General features: G+C 37.8%; 1 protein-coding gene across 2 annotated transcripts; it reads right to left on the bottom strand.

The window, feature by feature from the left end:
- Nucleotides 1–290: 290 nt before the first annotated feature.
- atp13a3 (ATPase 13A3) lies at nt 291–26,296 on the bottom strand. Of its 2 annotated transcripts, XM_017413491.3 has the most exons (34): nt 26,080–26,296; nt 20,467–20,547; nt 18,009–18,095; nt 17,748–17,921; nt 16,301–16,543; nt 16,086–16,156; nt 15,821–15,904; nt 15,239–15,308; nt 14,843–14,977; nt 13,836–13,908; nt 13,551–13,682; nt 13,277–13,456; nt 12,978–13,135; nt 12,154–12,342; nt 11,993–12,054; nt 11,700–11,850; nt 11,251–11,370; nt 10,997–11,014; nt 10,483–10,636; nt 10,191–10,311; nt 9,768–9,892; nt 9,234–9,394; nt 8,906–9,034; nt 8,727–8,806; nt 8,444–8,486; nt 8,244–8,353; nt 7,512–7,608; nt 7,341–7,413; nt 6,911–7,088; nt 6,621–6,799; nt 6,458–6,546; nt 6,200–6,280; nt 5,362–5,454; nt 291–3,729 (listed from the first exon to the last, which is right to left on the bottom strand). In XM_017413491.3, the coding sequence occupies exons 3-34, from the start codon at nt 18,057–18,059 to the stop codon at nt 3,538–3,540; spliced, it is 3,816 nt and encodes a 1,271-aa protein (XP_017268980.1). In that variant the 5' UTR covers nt 18,060–18,095; nt 20,467–20,547; nt 26,080–26,296; the 3' UTR covers nt 291–3,537. The 2 variants fall into 2 exon arrangements, with proteins under 2 accessions (XP_017268980.1, XP_017268981.1); XM_017413492.3 differs by lacking the exon at nt 5,362–5,454.
- Nucleotides 26,297–27,650: the final 1,354 nt, after the last annotated feature.

Raw genomic sequence — 27,650 nt, forward strand, 5'->3', positions numbered from 1 at the left:
CATTTATTGAAAAAAAGAAAGAAATGATGAATAAATCTCTAATACAATCCTCAGGAAAAAGGAAATCAAACAAATAAATAAAAATAAATTATAGAGTACAAAAATTTTCTCAATAATGTACATCTCTGCTAATAAAAAATACATATATCCTGGGTGATCCTGTTAGGGAGACGAGGGAGCTGCGACAAGAAAGCATAGTGAAGAAAACGAGCTGAACCGGTTAACGGAAAAGGTTTGAACAGGATTTTTATTTTTTTATTTAATTTGGATTTCAGCATAATTTTATTTTCTTTATAGACACGGTTCCCTGAGGAATCATCTAAACCAGTCATTCACCTAGAAGTGGACCCAATCTGAACGCCATCCCACAGATTGTTTGAAAACATGATTTAAAGGGAAAAAACCTGGCTGTACCTGGAGAAGAAAACTTATTCCCCAAACTTTGCTGCAATAACAGGAAAACTGTTTCATAGAGCATAAATCAGCAGCTACTCTTTATATTTCCTGTTTTTTTGTTTTTTTTGGATGAAGGTGCACAGATTTAAAACAGATTAAATCACTTATCCGTAGCAGCTTTACAGTCATTTCTAAAATAATTACACCGAACAATGACACACATTCTGATTGCCAATTACATTTCACTTTTAGAAAAAGGTGCAAAAATAATCTACAAAACCAAAAAAATAACAATGAAAAAGCAAAGCAATTGTTTTAAAGGCAGAAAAGCTAAATTCCCTTCTTGTGTCAGATAAGTTTAGTATAAAACTGAAAAAAATAAAAAAAAGGAAATTTAAAACAAAAAAAAAAAGTCAAGAAAATGATGTTCTAGTTTGGGAACTTGTAGAGGCAAATGCTTATTTTTCAGATTTCCTCTAAACTCAAAAACAAACTGGCTACAATTTGTTTACCCATCTTCCCTAATGCAAACTGAAGTAAATCCCCAGTATTTATGCCCACAATAATAAAAATAATATTTAAACTCCACAATAAACATGAAAGCACAAAAAAACCAACACGGTACAAACCAAAACAGACAAATGATTGCATCGAAGTACCAAAAAAGTAGAAAACAAATGTAGAAAAAACAAAACAAAACAAAAAACACCAGCCCTTTCATAAATCAAAATCCATACATCATCATTAAAATCTTTTTTTGCAGACACTACAAACGTATATATCCCATATTTACAGATAAAACCTAACCTTAAATATTATTACAGCTTCTGAACGGCCATGTGTGCTGCATTCCTCTAACTTTTGCTCTTCAATGTTCACTTTTGTTCTGATTAACATTCAGTCTTGAAGAAACGAAAATGAAATAATAATAATAATAATAAAAAAAGAAAAATCAGAAGCATAAAGACGTGATGTTTGGGTCGATATCTGAGCACGTCAGACTGTGGAAATTAAATAGAAATGACAAGAAAATTTGAAATTACACAGCCTGAAAGTCATCTGCTTATCTCTACATATATCAGTTTTATTCACATATATACAGTTTCAAATCGACAATTTATTAATAAAATAGAAATGATGTATTCATGAAAACCAGTCACATTTGAGCTTGTCGAAAAGCTCATTTATTTTAAATGCAAAAAAAGCAAAAAACCTAAAATATAGCCCTTAGCTTTGCAAATATGTGAAGTACATGAATACAGCTATATAATTAGCATCCATCTTTTATGAAATTTCGAAAAAAGCAAAGAGCTGCATACACATGATATGCACAATTCTTTGCCTTAATGTTCTTAATACCTTTTGTTTGAAATTAATCTTCCACAGGAAGAAAATTTTGCGTAAAAAAATTATAAAATAAAAAGCAGTTCTTTTGATTTTTTGAGACAATTTGAAAGGAGATTGAAGATTTCATTCATAAAGTCGCATGCATGTGGTTAAATGTTTCTGATCACCAGTCAGATACGTCCTTGTTTTTTTTTTTTAAGTAATATACAGATGTTGACGCAAAGGGTTCCTTTTTTTTTCTTATTGTACAGTAACGTCACATGGTGAAGTAAAACGTCTTTGCGACCATTAAGTTGTCAGAAAGTGACCGCGGGCAACTGACGTCATGCAGGATGGCTCGCCGATGGCCACGCAAGCAGCCATTAGGTTCACAAAGCTCATTAAATATTAGAAAAAAAACGCATTTCTGACAGATAAAAAGTTGAGCCAAGTTTGCGTTTTATAAAGTTTTGATAAAAGGAATAAAGGGTAGGTGCCAGGAAAAAACACGTTCATACGAGAAGCTCGCGTTGATGAGCGACATGAGCGGTAAAATATGACGCCTCTGAAGCCACACAGTTCATGTTGAAAATACGCCACACCAATGAGGCCAATGTGAAGTTAAAATATTCGAATACAAACCCCTGAAAGTCCCAACAAGCAACTAACCCACAACGTTTGCGATAGCATGCACGAAAGTCTCGACCAAATTACAGAAAATATGCGACCTGGTGTTTGTTGCAGAACTCAGTCTTTTACCTGCAGCTAGTCATAAAGTTGTGCAATTACTGTCAACCTAAACCTACTTTTCCTACCTGTGCAGAAGGGAAACTGAGTTTAAATGAGCTGTTTTCTATCTCAACATGAACACACATGACAGCAGCTCTGCTAATAATTACAGGACTGATCAGATCCAGAAAACCTGGTTTGGTTTTGAAATCTACCCGACTGACTGAGCTGGTTTCAACCGATTCATGTCACACATCCCAGAGCCGTAAAGTCAAACTTCCAAAACGATTTTAAGTACTTAGACTCTCTCGTGAGGATTCAGAAGTCTAAGCTAGTGTAATAAGTGACTGTGTGTGTGTGTACAGTATATTAAACCACTACATAGTAGCAATCGGAGCACACACTTCAGTTAGGCTTTGTATGAATATCGTTCAGAAAGAAAATGGGAGAATTTTACTGTTTGACAACATCAACCGAAAAATGAATTCATCCAACTGCAGAGTGTTTCCGTTTTTAAAGTGCAACCACTGTCTTCTGTCCTCAGAAACTCCTCCAGACATTTCCTCTATCTATCAATCAATCAATCATTGAACAGATTTATAATTTAACTGGACCAACAAACAAACCTTGGTTTTCTTGGCTATAATGGTGCTATAATAATGGTGCTCTTTGAAAGATTTTCACCTTGTTGTTTTTAAAATCTAAAACAGTACTGTGATGGCTATAATGAAATTTGTTGACCGATAAGTTATAAAAATAACATAAATGTAAGAATGTAGCCTTCAGCTTTCAGGCAGCTGAAACGAGGAAGAGTTGAACCTGCACTGAAAGGACCACCGAACAACTCTGTGTTCAACGTCACTTGTAATGTCTTTTAATGAAATGTAACAAGAAACGCGAGACCTGAGAACGTCGGAACAGAGGTGTTGGAAAGTTAGCAGTGAATTTATTTGGTATATGTGGAACCTAGAACAGCACTGGATGCATGATTGGTGAAGATTAGTAAATATCATGTGGTAAATCCACTGAAATTGATTGAGTTTGAACTTGTCTCTTTTATGAAATATGTTGGGAGAGTAGGGGGTGCTAGGAACTGATTGTGATCTGATAAGAGGAGCCATTTTCTGGGCGGGGCTTGGCTTCAGTGGTGGTGGTTGGTTTTGGGGGCCAGTCGGGGTCCACGCTGAGCTCCTGGGCCAGGTGCATGTATCGAGCTTTGGGTGCCTTCTTGTGTGGGCAGCAGAGCAAAAACCTGTACGCTCGCAGGTCAATCCCCCCCTGAAAGCACCAGGATGTAAAAACAAACAGAAACAACAACATTAAAACAACACAAATAAGGAGGCGGCGTCAAACTTTATCTTATGTTCAATAACCTGAACAGACAGTCGCATGCTACTACATCTGCTGCATGCAAAGAACTCAGGATCCAGGTTTGTAATAAGCCGTCATATTTCATCCATGCAGGTCATTCAAAACTGAAATCAGCATCTGAAGGAGTCGACTGTCAACAGTTTAAAGGTTGAAGCTCCTCCTTAAAAATAAGCTCATGGAGTCAAACGTCAAACAAAGGATCCCACAGGAAATCTTTTCATATTAAATGTATTTTTATACCAACTCTACAGAGACAGTAAAATAAAATAAAATAAAGGTTTGGTTCTGATTGCTGAAGGAGAAAGGCTTACAGTGGTGACAGAGTTAGCAGGAACCTAACAGAGGATCTAAGAACAAGAACAACAAAAAGAAGCCTCAGATCTTGAAACTGAAGCCACAGCAGACAAGGAAAGGAGAGCGGCAAGCAACTGAGAAATTAACAGGTGTAAATAATAATAATATTAATAATAATAATAATAATAATAATAAACATTTTTACAAAAAAGTCTGGAGGCTGAGTTAAATGTAAAAACACAATGTGATGATTTGAAATTTATTCAAAACACATGTTTAATTGAGAAAAATTACGTTTAAGAAAAGAGATTCATGTGTTTTTGTCATGAAATAATCTTTTTCAAACCAGATTTATTCTAAGACGTATGCTAACAACAAGCTCGGCTGTTCTTCTTACTCCTGGGCTTAAAGAAATGACTCATTTTTTTAAAAATTACTGTCAAATTTAGATTTATTTCGGATGCATCGAACAACTTTAACTTGTTGTGGTGGATGCAGGAAAGAACTGTGTTCAGTGAAAATAATCAGGTTGGATACTGAACTTTTCAAAACACCTAAATATCACAATTTGTATCTGTAACTGTTAGCATTAGACTTGTTCACAAAAAGCTCGCCTGATCCTTTAAAACTCAGATTCTTCTAAAATTCCTACATCTTTCTTTTTCTAAACACTACACAACTTTTGCAGTTTTGTTGCCAAATTCACCTTCCTCTTTTATATTTTATCATCTTTCAATCAAACATACGGGTTAAAGGATTTCCAAATCAGTACAATTTGTATTTTCCCATTTCACACTCCCATCTCAGCTTTTTTTGGAAAACGTAATTTACTGCAGTTAAATATTTTTCTCTGCAATGTGTGCATCTAAAAAGGTTACATATCACTCTTAAAAGTGATGTGTATTATGAAACTGGACACCTACTTGGCACATTTAAGTCACTGTAGTGTGATGTCTGTCACCACCTTCAGGGTTCAGCTGCAATTAAAACTTTAATCCATGAACCTTTCCTGCTGCCGCTTATGTTTTTGGGGCGATGTCAGTAGCAGAAGTTGTGCAACGGCTGAACCGTATGAGTAAAAATATAAATATAGAGACCGAGGTCTCTCGCATGCACGTCTTGCTAGCAGGTAGATTAGAAAAGTGTGCTCTCCAGTGTTAGAGAAAGGAGTGAGGAGAGAGAGAAGGAACACCACACACGAGGAACAAGAGAAGGCCAGTGCAGAAGGTGTCAGATTTTCCCAACCTGTAACGTCGGGGCAGCGGGGGTGACGCCAAAGCTGCTCTGTTTGTCTCGGCTGAACACAAGCTTCCGTAAGACGATGTCAAGGATGATGGTCTATGGAATAGCGCAGTGGGCAGGGGGGGGGTGAAAAATTACAAAAAGTCTAACTCGTTTACCCATTCCTCTCTTTCTTTGCTTGATTGTTTCTGACACAGAAGTCTTAACTTAATTGGAAGAGCCAAACTAACACAGAGCTTTAAGACACAAAGTGTGGCAATTCATAGTTCTAAAAAAACGTGTTAAAAATCACATGTGAGGTTAAATTTAAATTAGTAAGAAGTCATTATTAAGATTCAATCTCTCAGAATGAGTTGAGGTGTATTAGTTAAATTAATAATAAAAAAAAGAGTAGAATCTGCACTGGTAGCTCAGGAGGAAGCTGCATCTAAGACAGATGCTAAGCAGTGTGTGTGTGTGTGTGTGTGTGTGTGTGTGTGTGAGTAGCCTTCTAAAAAAGAAAGTGAGGCAGTTGTTGTTGCTCCTCTGAGCCTGGCAGGTCAGCAAAAACTATTATTTAACATCTACACAGAAAAATATTCCTAAAAAGCATCCGACTACTTTTTTACATAAAACTACACAAGACTACTTTGGGAATTTTCAGAAGCTCCCACCCCAAAAATGTCCTAAATTCATCACAAAAAGTCACATTTAAAAAAAGGCAAATTTGTTTCCCCCTTACAACAAAAGACTGATCCAAATGCTAATAAGACAAAGATGAGCACATTGCATGAAAGAAATCAAAAACTGAACATGACAAAACCATCTACCGTCACAGCAGGTGTTACTGAGTGTGTCTTACCTCCACCAAAACAGACAGAGCGGCATTGACTACAATGATCAGGAAAAGCTTTACCCTCCATTCAAAAGGAACACAAACTATCTGTATAGACAGAGAAACGCTTGTCAACAAAGATGATTGAAGAGATCGTTCTTTTAAAACTTCATCTATGTGCAAAACATCAAAAACGTCTGCCATTAGGGTCCCTTTATCTACGAAACACAAGGAGATGGGAGTTTTGTTTTGATAAAACACCAGGACTGAGTAAATTTTACTCACCTCTAGAAACTCATCAATGCTTTCAACAGGATGGAACATGATGAACAGCAGGAAACAATACAAAATCAGAGCAGAAACGACAAAAGGCCCTGTGGAGCAGAAAAAACACGAACATTACTATCTAAAATAACTACCACAACGTATTCAAAAGGACATGTCTTACAGTTTTTGTAGCTGGGCTGTCTGAAAGGTTTGCCTTTGGAGAAAACAATCGCAACAATGAGATACTGAAAGCAGGAGACGTAGAAGAGGCTTGTGTTCTCGAAGTTTTGGATGTTGTGTTCGTCTTGCTCTGTGTTGTTGAGGTCGGACTCATTCAGGTGTGAAGTGAGGTTGCAGACGCTGGATGTGGAGAGAAATTCATGAACCGCGCTTTAAAACTTTTTTAAAACACATTTGGACAGGAAGGATGTGACGCTTTCTCTGTTAGGGTGCTCTACGTAAGGCGCTCACTCTGTCAGGGGTGTCCAGGCCATGTACCAGGGCTGCTGACGCACCCAGAGGAATGTCATGGTCTGGAAGCCCAAGCAGATGAGGATCTGGGTCAGCACGGAGAACAGCAGGGACCCTGAGATCAGTCCTGACGGGGGTCGACGGGACACCAGTTCTTTCCATGCTGGGTTCAGACTCACTGAGGAGCAGGTCATACGAGAAAAACGAGCAAGAACAAAGAGAGCGATGATCATCGCTGACCCATCAGGTGTCCAGCTGTGCAGTTTGATATTTCTATATTAAAGGATAATTAATTTATAGCTTGGGTAAGAAAAAAAAAGTCCACAGACAGACGGCACCATAGCATTAAACGTCCCGTCTTAGGATGGACGTATAAAAATACAGAATCCATTGTTTGGGACAAATATGTATGAATACGTCTGCTACTTACTGGTGAAAACAATGAGGAGAATGATAGCAATGTCGATGAAGAGGAACTGGAAGTCTCCGAGGTTGCTGAAGACCTAAGACCCAAAAAAAGAAACAGAATAAAACAGTAAATACAACAGATTTCTGGTTCATTTTCAAGCCAGCCATCTTTAAAAGAGGTCATGTTTTGTACCGAGTAAAGGAGAGTAACACTGATGTACTGGATCATGCTGTAAAGAGCCATGAACTTGAAGACGCAGAAAGAGGTGATGAGGGCAGCACGTCCTTCCCTTTAAAAGCAAGCAAACAGTGGAATTAAAATCTTTAAGCACATTTATTTAAAAAAAAAAAAAGTCCTCCAACATGATGTGAAACAGCTGCAAATACAGATCTCACTTGTATTTATTTTATTTTATACATGTCAGTATTGTCAAAAGATATATTAACATTAATAAATATGAAATATTGGGTCAAAGTCCGTCCTAATTGTGGCCCAATTCTGACAGGTACTTCATTTTTATTTTATTTTTCTCTGCAATGTTATACTCAAAAAAATAAATGGGGCAAAATATTTTTATAAATAGGACTGATGCCTTAAACATTGACCAACAAACACATTATTAAAGGTGTATTTACTTACTGCACTACAGAACTATTAATTTTAAATGTAGTTTAATGCTGTAGGAAAGTGTAAGTATTGGACTGTGGCTCATTATCAGAAATGAATAAATAAAGACATACTTAAATACTCCAAGGCTGGCATCAGAAATCAGACTTTAAGAACTCAGAGCACAGAATTTTTACAATATTAATAATAAAAACGTTTCCAATGCATCTTATAAATATGTATATTTTTCTGATACAGCTGCAGCTTGAAAGCGAACATCTATATATGTGTGTAAGGACAGAAGAATCAAAGTAAAACCTGATGAGGCTCGGGACACAGGAGATGTTGGGAGTCCTCGAGGTGAAGGGAGAAGCTACTGAGGCTTCAAGCTCCGACAGAGAAACCCCTCCGTGTGCCCTCTTCAGTGCCTGGACGAGGGAGAAAATCAGCTTTTAAATATTATATTCAAACAAGGTGTTGCAGTTTTACAAATGAATATTATAAGATCTGCTGCATACCCCACAGTCGTTTGCTCCATCTCCACACATCCCCACAAAGTAGCTGGAAACAAATGTTACTATTTTAATTTAACAACTTGTGCTCGTTTTTTTAAACACAGACTCTAGCTGTAAATATTCATCATCTTCTTGGTTATCCAGTTTAAACTTTCAATCAAAGTCTAATTCTACAACTCACGATTATGTAATGTATTGTGCCAAGAAGCTTACATAAGAGACTGAAAACATATTTTTGATAAGCAGTCCAAAGGTTTCAGAGGCGCAACGTGTGTGTAACACTCACTCCACTCCCTGCAGCGTCTCAATCAGCTGAGTTTTCTGGTCAGGCGCCATTCTGGCAAAAACCGTGCCGTGTAGCACGAGCTACAAAATACACACAATCAAAAAAGCATTCCTTAGAAGAGTGAGTGGAAAATTAAACACCTGGCAGGTTTCCTTTTAACTTGGAGATCTGCTTCGTACCTTTTGAAGCATATCAGGGAAATGCTCGGCGATGACGGCAAAGGATTTTCCATTCATGGCAAAGTGATACATTTCTTGTGTTGTTGGCTCCTCTACAGCACCAACGTCCTCCAAGCTTATGTTAATTTCCTGTTAAAACAAATCACTTTGAAATAAAAACAGTTTTATTTTAAAGTACTGACATAAAGTTACATATAGTCTCTATAATTAAAAAAAAACTACAACTGAGAAAATGGAACAAAGTAATAATAAACCTGCATCAGCAGTCAGATTCTGTTGTGTTAGGTTTGTGCAAACATCTATTATGACATTAACCCTCCTGCTTTACCTCGAGGCGTGTTGTTTTGGTGGGTTTGTCAGCGTATCTCCATGTGATTTTGGCGGCTTGTCCATCATGGGGGGGAATGGCATCAGCTATGATGACTGTGTCCTTGGGAGGAATCATTCCACAGTCACGAGCCACGGAGATCGCCGTCAACATGTTGTCACCTGGAAAGCGACAAAATCCACATTTCACACGTTATGAAGATGGTTTCAGAGTAGCAAACAGCTCTTCAGCCAAAGCTGACATTCGTAGCTGTAGGAAAAACCAACAGCCCATTAAAAAAATAACATTACACTGCATTAGGGTTTCCTGAAACCCTCGAAATGTCTCAAAGAGAAATCAGGAGGAGAAATAAACGAGAAACAGAATTAAATGTTTGGTGTGACCCTGAGCTGCCAAGAAAATGTATTAGCTCAGATTACAGGTGCGCTTGGGGGAAACAAAACAAAAAGAGAAATAAACTTGACGAAGCGTCAAAACTATCCTTGGTTTTCTTTCTCATGCTGGTAATTTTGCAGAACTCTGAGTTGCTCTCACCAGTAACCATGACGGTGCGAATGTTGGCTTTATAAAGGTCCTGCAGGACACCAGGGGTCTCGGCCTTCAGCTTGTTCTGCATGATAATAAGGCCCAGGAACTCCATGTTCGTCTCTATGTGATCCCTAATCAGAAGAATGACACAAATTCAGTCACAGACAACAAAACACTGAGCACACACACATAAAGAAAAAGTGGCAGGTCTTTGCTTAACTAAAAGTGTCTTGAGCTACTTTTCCCCCATAGAAAGCTATACAAGTTAAAAGCATCACATTTAAAATAAAGATATAGTTAAATATCTTGATGTGTTACTTTGTACTTTTTCAATGATAAATGTTTGGAGTTTAAGAATGGAAAGTCATCCCCGCCGTCTTAATCATTCACAGTGTTTAAACAGTGTCTGAACAGCGTGTTTCACAGAACCTGCTGATGTTCTGGACTTTGTGCCAGCTGAGTTTGGCCTCAAGTCGACGACGAGCCAGAGCGATCACTCTGAAACCCTGCTTAGTGTAACACTCCAAAACCTCTGCAAAGTCTTCAGGCACTGCAACATAAATAAGCAATTATTAAACAGACTTGTTATTTTTTTGCTTTTTTTCCCCAAAATGTGCAGGAACTGATTCACACATCAACACACTGCACAAATTCAACCCCCCCCCCACATTTTATTTTAGATATTCACCACCACAGAAGTCAAACTTTTAGGGCCCCTCACCCGTCTCTTTCGTGCAGAGTCCAGCCACAACCTCCGGCGCTCCCTTCATATACGCGTCCATACGCTTCTCCCCCAGGAGACGAGCTACAACGCTCATCCTCTGAAGCGCAGAGGAAAACGGAAACTGACGCACAATGCCGATCTCATACGCTGGCTACACACAGACACACACACACAGGGAAAACAACAAAATGAGTCTTTATGGCTTACTGTTAAAACTGCAGATTTAACACAATGTAAGCAAGAAAAAGCTTGAATGTTTGAGAAACTGAGTGATTTAATGATAAAACAAGTCTATTATCTATTATGTAAAAGGTGAAATTTAAAATAGTTATTTCTACATTTGAGCTCAAATTGTCAAGACTGTCACATTTTCAGAATATCTAAATGCTTTACAATAAAAATGAAAGTCAGAGCACATCATCAGTAGAAAACCAACCAAAATTCAGCTAAGAAAGAAAATACAGAATTTTATGACTAGATTTATAAAAAGCCAAATTAAAACAATACTTACTGAAAGCTCGTAGAGTTCCTTTAATGAAAACCAAAGAAACAAAAACAAATCAGTTATTGTTGAAAAGATGTAGCTGTTATGTATGATAATAGAAAGTGATTGTTACTCAAACATAATTAAGAGAAAAGACATTTTTATCATTACTGAACAAAATATATTGTTTATATTTCTTCCAAACCTTGAGGTAAACTGTTGACCTTCAGTTTATTGACACTGCATCAATTCAAGCTGAACGGCAGTATTTGTGGACGTACCATGTCCTGTTCTGGTGATAAATTGGGCTCCGGGGGCAACAGCTGCTTTGGTGGTCGAACTACGGTGGGCATGATCTGATTATGGAGAGACGTTTCCTCCTCGGTGGCTTCCTCCAGGATCTGGACCACAAAAATAAAAACTGTAAATACTTATGATCTGGAAATTCATACATCAAGGAAAAAAGGCTTTATTGGCAATATAACATGCAGTACTGCTGGCTTCCTCAAGACAATCAAATTACAGATCTGTGGTGGTCGTCCGTTCTGTGATGATGAGTGTCCCAGAAACAACTAAACCAAATATAATCACTCTATTACAACCTATTCTGTCTGCCCAGAACCGATTACAGATAGAAGACTATATTTAACATGCATTTGTTTTGACTCTGTTAATGAAAAGACGTGCAGTTTTCAGGTTGATCTCTCTGAACAGACTGATAGTAACTCACCCAGCCTGTAGCCTCAAACATCTTGAGATCTAATGGGTCTCCAGACAGCTGGCCTTCTATTTTGGTAAGAGAGTGGCAGGTGGCCATGCAAGCCACAAACTGGGTTTTGACAAGATTTTCTTTGTAGGCGTTTTCCTCCGACAGGTGAAAACTGAAAAAGTGGGAGAAGTGAGTCGTAGACGAGGAAAGACAACACTTTAGTCACACTTAAAGATGGCAACATGTAAATAACTTTCTCCCTAAACTCAGCTAATTCCAACAGGTTTCACACTTTATAGATTTGACTAACCTACCTGCCATTTTCAACTCTCTGAACCCCCCAAAGGTCCAAGCCGTCTTCTGTCAAAGTTCCAGTCTTAAAGAAAACAGAAGAGACACAAACAAGAAAGACGTCAGTTCATGACATTATGGATTTGATTTTTTTTTTTGGAATCTGTGGAAGTGAGAGACTCACTTTATCAAAGCAGACCAGATTGATCTGTCCACAGATATTGATTCTCTGTGGGCTGATGCAGAAAATGCCGATGCGTTTAAGACGTCGCTGAGCGTACACAATTCCTGCCGTCATGGCTGCAGGCAGAGCTGGTGGAACTGTGATGGTTATGATGTCCAGGGACTCGATGATGATGGTTTTTGCTGGTACCTGGAAGGAAAAAAGGCAAAACATTTCAGTGTTTTGTTTGACTGATAATCACTTTGAGTTTGGAGGTAATCTCTCCAGCTTTAAACTTCCCAATTATTTGTTGTAGCAGCTGGCAGCACTTCCTAGTATTAACCCAAAAAAAAAAAAAAAAAAAAAAAAAAAAAAAAAAACTGAAAGTCTGACCAGGTAGCCATTTCTCTAGGTCTGATAATTATCCTATCAAATTCTTCATACTAAAGTTTAAAAAACTACTATCCTGAATTGGCTTAGAGTGTTGTGAGGTGCTGGGAGTATTTTGCATGAGGGCTGCAACACTGTATTATTTATATATATAAACAATAATAATAATAATAATAATAATAATAATAATAATAAAGAAGACATCTTTTGCTTCCATTTTAAGCCTCTGCAACAATAATCTTGTCCGTGTCACAGATCAGTTTGGGGTTTCGAACTAAGTGTCACTAAAATAGAAAAGTTGTTTTTAAAATAAGAATCCATGATATATCACATCAGGAAATATTTTTCACTTTTCATTTTCATCCTACTTCACAGAAAAATAAACAAACAAATAAATAAAACTTTAAAAGCCAAGAAATTCCAAGTTGAGCATTAATTGTCGCCCTGTGGATCACCTTGTTCATGATGCTGAGAATGATGGTGTAAATAAAGCCGATTCCAGCCACAGCCACCAGACACAGCAGAAAGAGGTAGGCGTCACGATACAGTTTGAAGTCGGTGGGTTTGGGGTAAAGGATGGAGCGCACCAGCTGGCCTTTGGCTGTGCTGAAACCTGGACACAGAAGAATGATTTTACAGACCGTTTAAAACATTTTCCTTCGAGGAGAGACATCTGTGATACTAGTCTACTAAGAAAGAAGCTTATGTAGACTGGATTCATTTACAGATCAGAGATTTTAGGCCCCAGACAGACCTGTGCGGACCACCACAGCCTTGACCAGCTCGCCTGTGTAGAAGCGGGTTTGGATGACGTTGGTGCCGCAGAAGAGAGTGTGTCTCTTATGCTCCTCGGTGTTGTAGGCACTGCTGACCTCCCCTCGATGTTCTGGCACTGGGTTTGGGAGGTTTGTCTTTGTCACGGGAACACTCTCACCTGGTTGAAGGCAGTAAACTGTTATTAGGACACCACACTGTTTGTAGTTGGCTAAAATGTACCAAGATGTGGGTTTATAGATTCCTCCTCTGACCTGTGAGCATGCTTTCATTGACGATGCAGGTGCCACTGATCAGGACAGCATCACATGGCATGATGGTCCCATTGCTCGGGATAACCATCACGTCACCGGGTACCAGATCAGTGGACAGTATCTCCTCGATATCTGTCAGGAAGGGTGGCGGTCAGAATGTAAACAGACACTTTAAAAAAAAAAGTGCTTTTCAGATGAGCAAAAAGAACAATGCATCACATGTGCCACTTTTTAAACAACTCTTTAGAGCTGATTTGTTAAAAAAAATTAAAAAGTTAAGCCTACCTTTATTGGCTCGGCATATAGACACACGGACAATACTGTGAGTTGCCACCATATCATGAAGCATGACGTATTGCTGCAGAAAAAAAAGGAAGGGAGACAAACGGTGACGAAAAAGCTTCCTGATTTCAACAAGCGCCCGAGTGGCTGCAGGACTAATATGGTCTGAGTAAGCTGACCGAGTCTGGGAGCAGCAGACCGTGTGCAGATGGGATTTTCTGCTGGCCTGAAAACTTGGATTTGATACGACTGGAGCAGTGAAAATGTGCGTCACAGCGCAAGGCAAGTTCATTTTCTGTGACATGGGTTAGAATGTGGTAAATAAAGAGAGGGGAAGAAAATCTATATTCATTCTTATATTTGATGTTCAAAGGTTTTAGTTATGAGTCACTGTCAGATGTTGTTTTCTGTCACAGATTTTCTGATAAAATAAGACTACCCACTGTACATTCTGTCTAATTACTAAGAATTAACATTATTTAAATAAAGAGCAATATCAATACATAGAGCTAATGAAGTATCGTGTGTAGAATATTATGTACATTTTGAGTTACCATGAAGTTTGATGTACATTTTAATTTATTCAACAGAAAAAAATCATTCTGACAATAAACATTAAAAATTCTGAATTGGCAGAAAATTAGTGGTAATCAAAGTCAAAAACTGTCACCATATCTTCCTTTTACCTAAGGTAATTTAGTGTATGAACAGAAAAAAAAAACTCTAGAGAAGAGGAAATCCATTAAACTCACTACTGGGATAAATAAAACCTGAAATGGGAGAATTTCTGCTAAATAAATAATTAAGTAAATTAATAAGTAAATGAAAAATAACTCAGGAAACATTTTATATCTGTTGCTAACACACTAATTTAGACAAATTTAGAGTTATTATAAATAAATGCATCCACAGTTCTTGGGAGGTTAATAACGTGTACAGATTTAAATCATTTCAAATAAATATTGGCAATATTAGTTTTTTGTGGAATCTCAGCTATTTGTAGGTCTCACCTTTTTGATGGTGTACAGAGAGGTAGATATGGATATAACCGACATGAAAACAATGGCCACAGCATAGTAGTAATACTCGTCGGCACTCCACAGGATCACACTGAAGAGCTGGAAGATGTAAAAAGGGTTGAGGACCTGCAATGAAAGGAAAGAAAAGGAGGAATTATTGTGACAACTCCTGGAGGACACGACCCCTGGAAACGATGAGCGCCATAAATAATAAAATAAGTGTGAGGAAAATCTAAAAAAAATCTTTTATTTTCCAGACAAGTTGCATGACCAGGAGGTAAAGGATCTGGGTGGTAATTTTGCCCGTGGAGTGTGAAAAATCAGTGACGTTAAAGTGTTTGAAGGAAGTTAAAACTAAGGTAAAGTGTAGCTGAAACTGGAGAGCACCTCTTTGATAAGCAGCTTGAAAACAGAAGGCACTTTCACTGCGATGTCATTCACTCCAAAGAACAGTCTCCTGTAAAAGAAGAAAGAGACATTTTGTTTAGTGCTGGGAACCACACCCACATATTTCACATCCACTACACCCCAGAGTTACTCAACTACATACAAGAGGCTAAACTGTCTACAACAAAACACTTCCAGATAACTGCTTGATTTTTTACTGAACTATAAACTATATTATTAACATTAACAAGCTCCCCTTTTTTAATAAAATACCTATTCCAGTATTTTTCTAAACTACCTGGAATAGTTAGTTTCATGTAAATGTGCTTTAATTCATATAAAAACTAATGATTAAGAACTAAATTAGAAAAGACTAATACATGGAATGTACACTTAGAATATCTAGACTGGTGCAATTAAATTACACACTTTAATTTTCCTGCTGTAAGTGCACCAAAAACACAATGTCAGAGGTGGCATATGTACAAAATAATACATTTTTCTTTAAATGAGGCCTCGTCTTCAAGCTCAACTTAAGCAAAGCTAAATAAAACCGTGACCCATCCTTGAAACAGACGTCACCTGTACTCCTGCAGGTTCTTGCTCAGGCCGGCGCTGTGCTCCGAGTGGATGGAGGAGCAACTGACCTGCAGATCCTCCAGGCCGCTGTTGAAGATTTAGTTTAAAAGACAGAGACAAAAACCATTCAGCTCCACATAACAGAGCCAACAAGACAAGCTGAACACTTAAAATAGTTGTAAAAGAAAAGGAATCTGTTTCGCTCTTTCTTCTCAATGACTTAAAGTTTATTTGATAAGACTGTGATAGGTAGGTAAGAAATGCTTACGTTAATACTTTAAAGTTCTGCACGTCATCGTTCCAAAAATACTTTGTGCTGTGGAAGGTAAAATAGCGAATCTGAAAAAATAAAATAAAGCTGTTATTTTGACATCCATACATTTAAAAAGAGAGACAAAAAAACTGAAAACTAGACAACAAGACAAAACATCCATTTGTCAAATTTGGAAATTAAACTGTTATGTAGATTATAGTTCTAGCTACCTGTGTGGGCTGGTAGTCAGAAAATCTTGCAATGAGCTCCTGAGCAGGGCCTTCATCGGAGGGGTGAGGAGTGTGTCCGTTGGCCAGAGGGGGGGAGGAGGAGTTGGAGAAGGTGCAGGAGTGAGAGGATGGGGAGGACGGGGAGGAAGGGGAGGTGGTCTGGGTCTCCAGGCTGTGGAAGGGGTTGCTGCCCGGTGCGAGCATCACTCGTACCCTGGCCAGGAACCAGCGCCGGAACTCGTCCTGGTCAGCAAACACACGAGCAAACCACTTCCAGTCAATAAGAACAACACCAACCAAGTTTATTACATTAATGCTAAACTGTGTTTCCATCTTTCTGATAATTAAAACTAGTGTTTTATATTTGTTAGTTACAAAGAACCTTTTGGCAACATGTATACCCATAGAGGATAAAAAAAACAAGACGTTAGCACAGTCAAAAGTTGCAGGAATGAATCAGAATTAACAAACCAAACAATGGTGTAATATTCTAATAGTCACGTGATGGTAATGTGAGAGAAGTTACGAAACTGGCTGATTAGCATGTGCAGCAAGCTGCGTTATAGAGTGCTAAACTTTGATCTGAAGCAGGTTAGTAATGTCAATCACGTGGAATCGCCCAAATGGTCAAGGGTTGCAAACACAGACACCAAAGCACATAAATAACAGAATGCAGCCATGTTGTAAAACCACTGCTGGAAAAAAAAATGTTTTTTGTGACTTCAAGAATCAGCTGGTTTAGGGCATTCTTTTAGCTAAAACAATATTTCAGTTGTATTTTTGTGAAGCTGACAATGAACATAAAACCAGCCATAGAATATTTTAGTTTTACTATCATTGTTTGCAGACCAGCTGATTAGATGTGTAAATTAATCCCACTTATATAGTTATCTAAATTAATAAGGCTTTAAAGACTGCATTGAAATGTGGCAATATCTACCTTGTTTAGTACAAACAAAGACGAACAAAAAAAGAAAGAAAAGAAAAATGGACTCAAACAAAAAAATGTTGTATGTATTTGCTAAGATCCAGTTTGTTTTTATGTAGTTTGAGATTTATGGGTTTCAAATTGTGGAAATTGGGAGTGTAGATAGTAGTTAGACAGCACACAAACTTGATGACTATAATTACAAAGCATTAGGATTCTTCTGATGTGACTCATTGATTATATAACAATATGTTTTCTGGTGTTTACCTAAACAGACGTTTTTCCAGCTTTAACTGCTACTTTTTCTTCTACAAACATCATTCAGGAGCAAATTCTTGGCGTATTTTTAAATTGTGTCACCTCATAATGTTTAGTACCATCCTGAATTGTTGACGATGTTCTCTCAGCGCGTGCTGCAAAGCACAACAAATGGCTGAACAGACGGGGGTGCAACGGCTTGAAAACAAACGAACAAACGACGCAAATCCGGTGTCAGTCGAAATCAAACCCGCTTCCTACCGTGGAGCGCAGCAACACCACTTCGGCATCACGGGCTGTGGTACGGGTGCAGGTGGACTTGACGCACCATTCTGGCATCCAATAGAGCAGCAAGAGGAGGAAGCCCCCTGTACACAACACCCCAAAGCCCACAAGGGCAAGCCGCCAGCGACACAGACGGTAGCCCTGCAGCTCCTTCAGGACGGGTAAAAAACAAAAATAAAAATTACTGATGTGATAAAATTTTCTTACTGCAATTGATGTGAAATGACAGAGGCATACCATTTCCTCCTCCTCGCCCTTGTTGAGGATCTTCAGATCTCCCTTCTCCATGTTGCAGAATAGTTTGCCAAACCCCTTCCTTATCCACTGGAAAACAAACAGAATTGACACTAACAGATTGAGACTTAACAGTTCAGTGGATATCAGACTGCTGTGAAGGAAAACATGAACTTTAAACACAAAGGGTTTGTTTTTTTTGTGCAGCAAGTATAAATTTCCATAGGAAGCCTCAATAATAAAGCTGAAAAATGTTGGTGTTGTGTTAATTTTAGCTGTATTATTCATTTTACATTAGTGTCATCCGCTGCCATGGCTTCTGGAGTTCTGCTTTTCCTTTTGGCTTAAAAACAATACATGTCTACAGAAATGTTGTGTTGTTTGCCTTTGCTACTAAACCCATAACATAACGTCAGCAAAGGCTCACTGTTTGTGTTGCTTATGTCTTCTGTTACACAAACAAAAATGTGTCTGCAAAGAGTCAAACTCTCAAAGTCAAAGTGAAGGAACTTTACCTGTTACAAACCACCTAAAAGCAGAAAATAACCTATAAGATCCACAAATATGAACTTGCTTCTTCGTTTACACATTGCTTTTACTTTAATCCAGCTAAGAACTGAACAAAACTTGTCTCTGCTTGTTTCATCCTGAAATTTTGGCACACATGTCTGCAGCACAACATTTTTTCAAATATTTTTTGTATTATTGGTGAAAATTAGAAGCAAATACATCTCTATCCTCCGCTCTGCTTGCATGTGGCGGCCTTCACAAGCTCACGCAGTGAAAAGTCAGATCTGATGTTAAAGAAGAAATAAAGATGCAGGTTTGTCACAACACGGAAAACTGAGCCGTAACCAATAAACAGAGTAAATGATAAAAACAATTTACTAAGTAAAACATTTTCTCTGCGTTTTACTGATACGACTGATGTGCACAAAAAAAATGATCTTGTGCACATTCATGATGTTTCATAATGTAATTGGGTAAAAAAAAATAAAAAAACTTTAATTGTGAAATCAAATCTGACTAAGTTAGAAATGTTGAAATGTGACAAGTCATACAAGCTGGATTCTCTGAACTTGTCTGTAATCTAATTTTTATCCATCTCCTTCTTCAGCACTTTTAGAAAGATGTCCTAGATTTGCAAGTTCCCCCAAAAGAGGGCATCACATCTAATTAATAGATCAACAACAGATTCAAGTGTATCTTTTGGGAAATCAATAATATTCAGATCACTTTCTTTAGTCACCCTTATTATTTATCAGATCTAAACAGCTGAGGGCAGAATCTGCTCACTACAGGGAGCTTTCAGCATACCTACTACCATAAAAAGAACCAATTTTTCTTTTAAGACCTTACACAGTCCCTTACTGCCACTTAAACATCCAATAATCCCGTGTCGCTGCCCTCACACTCAGATCTTATCAGCCAGCTGCACCCGGGAGGAATTCTTCTGTGGCATACTGTGGGATATTTTCTGAGGACCAAGCCCTTCCTTGTATTTTCCAGCGGAGGCCCCCCTGGCCCGGACAGAGCAGTGGGCGCAGCGCAGTCAGAACATTCCCTCCCAAACTTCTGCAATGACTGGAAATACAGACACTAATGCATAACCAACAGAGTCGCTGACAAGATTTCTATCCTGGAACGGTGACTCAGACAAAAACGCAACAAAAGCACCGAAACAAAAAAGAATTTCAAAGTATCAAGCGGATGTGGTTTTAAAAAAAAACAAGTTTAGTCAGATAAAGGCTTGAAACTTGTAATAACAGAGAACAGAAGAAAGTGAAAGCTTTGTTGCTGACTGGCCTTGCACAGGTCAGACTGACCAAGATGAGAGCTCCTTTACTAATATGTTACTTATTAACTTATGTGCATCAGAAAACCAAACAGCATTCTTTAGATCAGATGATAAAAGTTCACAAAACAACTGGGCTTCTTTGAGTACAGAAATATTTGAAGGTAAAAATCAACCAGTATAAATTAAATGACCACTCAATAGAAAACTTTCCAGAAACAGATTGCCTTTTTCTTAGACTGAAGTCATTTTCATGCACATTGGTACCTACATTAACATAGCATTTACAATTCAAACAAAAGTTCCTCTTTAAACTGTATACTCCGACTCAAGATTGGCCTGCAGAGCTTTCCCAATGTCTGACGTGGGTCTCATATAAAAAGCAACGCAGCCCATAGCCAAAACCTTATGAAAATGTATTTTTTCCTTATGAACTGTCCTTTTATTAAAGTATTGTAGCTCTATTTACATATATAAACATCTATATATGTCCAAAGGTAGTCAAAACTATTGTTCTTCTGTAGCTACTGTTTAGTGACAAAATCTGTAAAATAATTGATCAGTTTTCTAATTAATTGTTACATAAACAACAATAAGTTGCTGCAGGTTGTCTCAAAATGGCAAATCTTTGGCTAATAAATGATTCAGTCTGTCTCTAGTTCCTACCTTGAGAACGAGGGACTTAATGCCCCAGGCGGTCCACCTCCCCACAGGTAGCTCGCTCTCTCACAACACCAACCTGGAACCCTGCAAGGATGGCAAAAAATGGAAAAAAGGCGTAAATTTTAAAAGCAGCATTCGAAAATGTTAGACGGATCCATAGCTTATTGGTAATTTGTTATGTTATCAAGTACACAGTCTTATAATGAAGGGATAATATAATTCCCAGTTTACCCTACAGCCAGAATGACAATCTTTATGTCACCAGTTATTATTATTATGGCCAAATGGTTAATGTTTTATGCAAAAGTTACTGTGTGTGTTACCTTGTTTTCTCTTCTGTCAAGTTATTTTGCTTGAAACGATGGCAAAATTTGAACAACTAGACAGAAACTAAAATTTAGTTTGCATTTCACACAAGTTTATTTTTCTACAGCAACAAAAGAACCTCACAGTAGTGTAGCTGTCAAGAGGCTGAGGCATGTTTGGTGAACTCAACCACCTCTTACTACCCAAAAAAACTAAATGACTGAAGAAACCACCAGGTGATCTCATCTGATCATAAGGCTGATGTTCCTGTCCCAATCCCATGTAGTTTTCACACCACATATTTTATTCCCCCCTTCACTAGAGACAGTTGCCTCTTAAAGAAAAGAAAGAACAGTAAAATATAAAGGTATGAAACCAAGGATAACATAATAAGTCTGTTCTTACTGGAACACTGAGAAGCCCGTTCAGGGCCTCTAGGAGTCAGCATGACTTCAGTGTTATTTATAGATTTCTCGAGCCCAGCCTGAGGCCACATTGTTGTCTCTTATTTGATTAGTCTACTACTGTATTAATAAGCAACGCTGGTTTTGGGAGAAAATTAAAACTGGGCAGCTGTTTATATTTTGTCAAACAAGATTGAACAAGATTATCATTACTGGCTCTAGAAGAAGATGCATCAGACTTAAAAATAAAGAAGTTCTCAGAATAAATAATTGTAAAAAGTAAAGTAATAAATCATATCGTTTTTAGAACAATGGACTCATTATGACTGAGATGATTATCATCAGTGACAATATATAATTAGTAACTTGGCTGTGCCGTTTGCTCTCTGACCAATCAATCAACTACTTTCAGCCTTTTGTCAACAAAATGTTAATTAAACTAGGCATATTTTCCTTTCCTGCACAACAAATAGGCAAAAAAAAAGGAAAAAGTGAACAATAAGGTATGACCCAGTGACATAAGTCTATAATTCATGGAAGTATTTGGAGGAAAGTGTTTTGTTGCCATCTTACTCGGTACTCAATGTGCTTTCTTTATCACTTCCCCTCCTGCTTATTACAGCCAAGCTTTGTTCACCATCATGGGCCGGTAAAGTTAGGATTTTAATCACCGTGGCTACTGGACTTCCTTTAAAATTTCAACCACTGCTGGCTAGTTTAAAACCTTTCCTCAAACAGGTTCAAGAGGGAAGCAAACACCTGATAACTCAACAGAGTAGTTTTAGTTTTATTGTGAGAAGGGGGAAAAAAAAAATTTCAACTCAGTTTGACATTTTAAGTCCACCAACCACACTGAATCATCGTAAACAAAAACATTTAAATTACAAAACAAAATCTGAAACAGGGAGAAACTTAGGTGTTACGTTGGAACGGAAAAAAGCGAAGGAGTTCTGAAAAAAAAAAAATTACCCGGTCATGAGAGAACGAGTGGAGAAACGGGGCTCGGAAAAACTTTAATCCTCCAGGTCAAAACTTTTAAATCTTACCACATGCTTCTGGATTAGCAGGAAAACCGCCTGAAAACAAAAACAACCAAAAATCAACGAAAACCTACTTTTCCCCCATTGTGCGAGAGATTAAACACAGCATCATTGTGAACATCTGCTCATTGGTGGAACTTGATCTTGGGTAAGATCCTCTAAACAAAAAAAGCTACTATTAAAAACTAAATGAAGTCAAAAGTGAGACTTAATAAAGAAAGAGAAACGAAAACAAGCTTGTACTTTAAGACGCCAGGCAATACAAAGCCTTAAGTCTTTTAAAAGGCTTACAATCTATGAGTAAACTCTACTCCGGAGTTTGGATGACTCTGTTAAATTTTACAGCTGTTGGAATTTTTACTGAACGTGTTCTCGGTTTCACTGATGCGGCCCGCTGAGTTGTCCTGCTCCTATTGGAGACAAACCTACACAAGCATAAGAAAGGTCTATTTTTCTACCACACTCCTGAGGGGCTCCCACATCACACAGTGCCGAGTTGTTGAGAGGACTTCTGTCATGTCAGGATATTTCTCAGCTCCGCTCCGAGTCAACACTGGCAGGCCTTCCATCACAGGTCGATGTCTTTGAGCTCGACTGTGAAAAGCCAAGAGGCATGGGCTCAAAGGCCAGAGGAATATCGGTGCCTCGCTTGTTCAGCTGAGACTGAACTGCTTCCAAACGCCTGCTTTTGAAAAGACCACAAACACTTTCACAGAAAAGAACTTTTTCACCCTAAATCAAGGATAAAAAGGAGCAAATCGGCATTTTAATAGCTCATTTCCACAGATGTTTTTCAGCGCTCCATTAATGGAGACATGAAAGCACAACCAAATCACACTAAAATAATATCTGGTATAATCAAATCAATCAAGCTTCAGAGAAAGGACACGATACAACTACAGCACTGCCTGATCAACACGAGGCATCTGGATAAGGTCTTTGTTGAAAAAAAAGATAGTAATCTCAACAATTTGTATGGTTAAATAAAAGGTTGAATAAACTTTAGCAGCTTTAAAAGTAATAAATATGTTTAACGTGTCTATAGACAATAAACAACAATGAATAGCTCTTTTCTAACACTTTTGAATTATACTATACTAAAGCACAAACTTATCAGTATTGGGCAGTCTGAACATGCTGCTGGTTGGTTTGAAACTGAACTAAAATAAGTTTTTGCATGTTAAGGCAGAAGGTGTTTCTTCTAGCTTCCTATATGCAGCCAACGTTGTTCACAAGTGATCAGTTCTGGAGTCACTCTTAGTTATTTTGAATACTGACAGTCTAGATCAAGAAGCATCAAACTATAGTTTCAAGTTTTATGCCTATGATACAGTGATGTACTGTTGTCTCCATCCTTATCAGGCACTTTATCATCTCGAACAATCTTTTCACATTGTCCAGCACACACTGTGCAATTACATACTAGTCTCGAATTTTAAAATAAACTTAAAATCAACTTAAAATTAAAGTTCAATGGCTTGTACGGTGTTAGGGCAGAGGGCATTTAAATAAACCGTCTCCCAAATTTCAAGCAACTTGTCTCACTGAGTGAATTTCAGCTAATTTTAAATATTCTAAATATGCAAACATCTAGATGTAAATGTTTTAATTGATCAGCGCGATTATTGTTTATGATGATTGTTATGAGGACTTATCGAGCATACAGTTGGATTCCTTTTCAGCTGTCAATGTTTATAGTTTTATTAGCGTTGTGTGTTATAATTTAGTGCTCCTCTGATCTGTTGTCTGTCTTGGCTAGGACAGTCCTGTGGGAGAAATTTGAGATCAAGAGTTTAGTTTTCCTGGATAGAAAAAGGTCAAACTAACTAGTATCATCCTAGCAATAGCTTCTGATGAGTAGGCTTTGAAAGAAACTAGTTTGTTGTACACGAGGAGAACATCTTTCTGACTCTACTAAATCTTACTTTTCCAGTCAGATGATGCACAGATACAATATCTGACTCATAAATTCTTAAAAGGCTGCAGGGATAAGATCCAAAAGGAACAACAACAAGGACCAGTGATTGTGGATATTGTTGTGCTCCATGTAAAGGTCATTTCTCATCACAACCCCACAAAACATTTTATCTTTTAAGCCTCAGTGTGGCATCATGAAGGACAAGGAAGATAAAGCAACAACAGGCCAACTATATTCTTAATAGGTAAACAGAGAAGAGCCGTAGTTAATAAGTATTTCCAAGCTGTTCCGTAACATTTTATATATCTTTGTTACATGCAAACAAAATATAAAGCAATCTATATAAAGCAAAAAGCTATTTTAAACCTTGCTTAGTTAAGCTTTTTGTGATCCAGACATGTCAGCAATAACACTAGCAAATGAAAAAAGCAGCAGCCAGTATTGTCAATTAATGAATCCATATCAACAATTGTGAGCTTATTACACCAATCACTTGGCAAGGCTGAAAAATATCCACCAAAACCACCCTAATTAAGTACAACACAGTTCTCATTTTCACATGGGTAAATATTCATTATTTAGTTTCTAAGATGAATGAACATGTGTCAAATCTATGTGACTTAAGTTACTGTAAATACCAGCATTGGTTTGACACAGACTACTCATTACTGCTCTGAACACTTCTACTTCAAAAACCAAACTATGCTTTTATGTGTGAATGTTTACGTGAAAGCCTCTAAAAGAAAGATTTCCTAATGTAATTAGATAAACTAACAATCTATGAAACCAAGAAAACAAGCGACATACTGTAGCGCAGAGCGTCCTGCCTCCTAGACAGTCCGCTTTATAGTATTATTGTTGAATCAAATATCAATTTTCAATCAGGAAACTGTTAGCTTCGAGAGCTTAATTAATCTCTAAATGTAATGTTATTCAGTAATTTAGACACTGAACACCTTTCCAGTAATAATTCATTCAGACATAACTAAAAGTGAGGCATTTTATAATCAATTATAATCAATTTACAGAGTAAATCAAGGGATCACAGAACCACATATGTGGTCAATATCCTCCATTAGAAAATTTAATGCTTATGTGATAAAATACTATTAATTAAGTAATAACTCATACAATAAGCCTTTTAAATGAAAACTTGCTGGCACAGTAAGCACCATCTTTGAGTCATTTCAGCTGCATTGTTTTTACACTAAACATCTGGGTGCTGTTGTTGATATGTGCGAAACAAAAATGGGTTTCATGGATTTCATGGAGACCTGATTACTGAAGCAGGTGTAAGGGCAAAAACGCTGTCTGAAACATGACTTTAAACATACTATTTGTTGCCATTAGATTATATATAATTTTAAAAAGAACATTGCTGCTTCAAACCAGGAATTATATGACAACTTCATAAACCAATTTCCCTTTAACAACACATGTAACTACTATGACATCTGAGTAATCTCATCTGAATCATCCTTATTAGGAGGTTTGGTGTCAGGTTACACACTTTGCTAAAGTTTATCCTCCATTTGTTAATGTTGGACATGTAAAGGATGGAACAGGTTACATTTACATGACTAATTTGTGATAATTATCATTTCTACGAACAGCTGGTAGCCAAAGAGGAGCCTCGTTCGGGCAGATCAGAAGAGATAACTGGATGTTTGCTAGCAGGCTAATGCTAGCCCGGCTAAAACATTAGCTCTCCGCTCAGTCAGCGTGTCTCCTACTCTTTACCTCATTCAGTCCTCCAACAAACCCCGTTTCATTCACAACTAGGCTACTTTTCAGGTAAAACCACACGGGGAGAAGACAGACGTCCTCACGCACCCCTCAGTGAGCTGAAATATCCGCTTTAGCCGCGCTAAGGTGGAAAAATGACACATGGTGGTGGTGGTGGTGATGAAGGCAGCCCGCGAACATTTCCCCCGAATATCACACTCACCCAGAACCACCGGGAAACGCTGAAGATCACCTTCGAGTCATGGTGAGAAGAAGGTCGCCGTTATCTGAAGGAAAACGTCGCTGAAAAGGAGAACAGGTCCGGGTTTAATAGAAAAATGTTGACCGCAGCTGCAGCAAAACAGCCGAAGCTGAACGTAGCCGTGTGGTGATGACAGCTCAGACCTACAGCTTTACTACAGCGGCGGTGAACTGGACTCGACTGGCTGCGTGACGACGGGAAGTGACGTGATGTGACGTCACGCAATAAAAAAATACACGCAGTTTATACGTGACGATATTAGTACAGTAAAGTATTGGTGCTCACCTTTAAATCAAGCGCAAAAACATGAGGACCACTTATTTTTTATTGTTTATTCATGGCCCTATGAAGAAGTTTTAATTCAAGATGGCCGCCACAACCACATAAACCTTACCTTAATAACTTATGTACTAGAATATAAAGCATCTATGTCATTAACTGTAATTTTGATTAAGTTATAGCCATTTTGTGTTGGCAAAGGTCAATTAGTTTTGGCAGCTATCTTGATTCGCATTAACTCCAAATGTCATTCTGCTGTAGACGATCATCCAATGGTTTTATTAAAATCTGCCCAATGGTTCATTAGATAATTAGCTAATAGTGTTGACTGTAACAGCTCATGACAAAGTTTTGAAGTCATAATAGCCATAAACTGAATAACTTTTGGATTCAACCCAATTCAAGATGGCTGCCACAGCCAAGTGACCTCACCAAACAAAAATGGCTGAAACTCAGCCAAATTTACAGATATTAAGCTGTGGTAATAGCAGAGCATCGTCCCCAAAACATATTGAGCACAACATATTGTGCTACATCTTTCCTAAAAGCCATAATAGATGATAAAATACGCATTTTTTTCAGTGTTTTGGATTAAAAATTTTGCATACCATCTAGGATAAAAAAAATACTAAATACAGAACATTCATTACCAAAAGTCTACCTCATAATGTATAATAAATTAGCGAAATCAGAACTCGTGTTTTATTGCCAACAATTCCGAGTTGTAAACAAAGGCAAGGAATATTTGCAATTTTTACAAAAACCCTAATGAGTATGAGTTTCATTAACTCCAAACATGTAGAAATTATGAAAAATTGCATGCACATTGTGCAGTTGTGAATTAAAACACTGATCTCTTCAAGTCAATCAGTAAAGTGTCACATTTTTTGACGTATTCAAGGGACTCACTCAAATAATACTGAATTTTGAGTTACTCAGCTACTGCTATGTAATGATTAATGAGTGCTTTGTTTCTGATTTATTCCATCTTATTTAATCTAACTATTGCGTTAGTCATAAACACCTTCACCAATCCTTCCTCCCCCTTCGGAAAATTCACAGAGTGAACAAAATGTCCTGCAGGCTCACGTTAGCCTGCATCTTCCACGTCCTTTGCTGTGGGGTGAACACAGACGCACAAGCCAAAACAAACAGAAAGGTCTTCTCCCCACTGCTGCTTCAGATGTGCTAATCCATGGCTCTTTTTTGCTTTTACAAACAGAATTCCACCTTTTTGTGTGTGACACACAGTT

Source organism: Kryptolebias marmoratus, linkage group LG24 (genome assembly GCF_001649575.2).
Source record: "Kryptolebias marmoratus isolate JLee-2015 linkage group LG24, ASM164957v2, whole genome shotgun sequence".
Classification (NCBI taxonomy): Eukaryota; Metazoa; Chordata; class Actinopteri; order Cyprinodontiformes; family Rivulidae; genus Kryptolebias; species Kryptolebias marmoratus.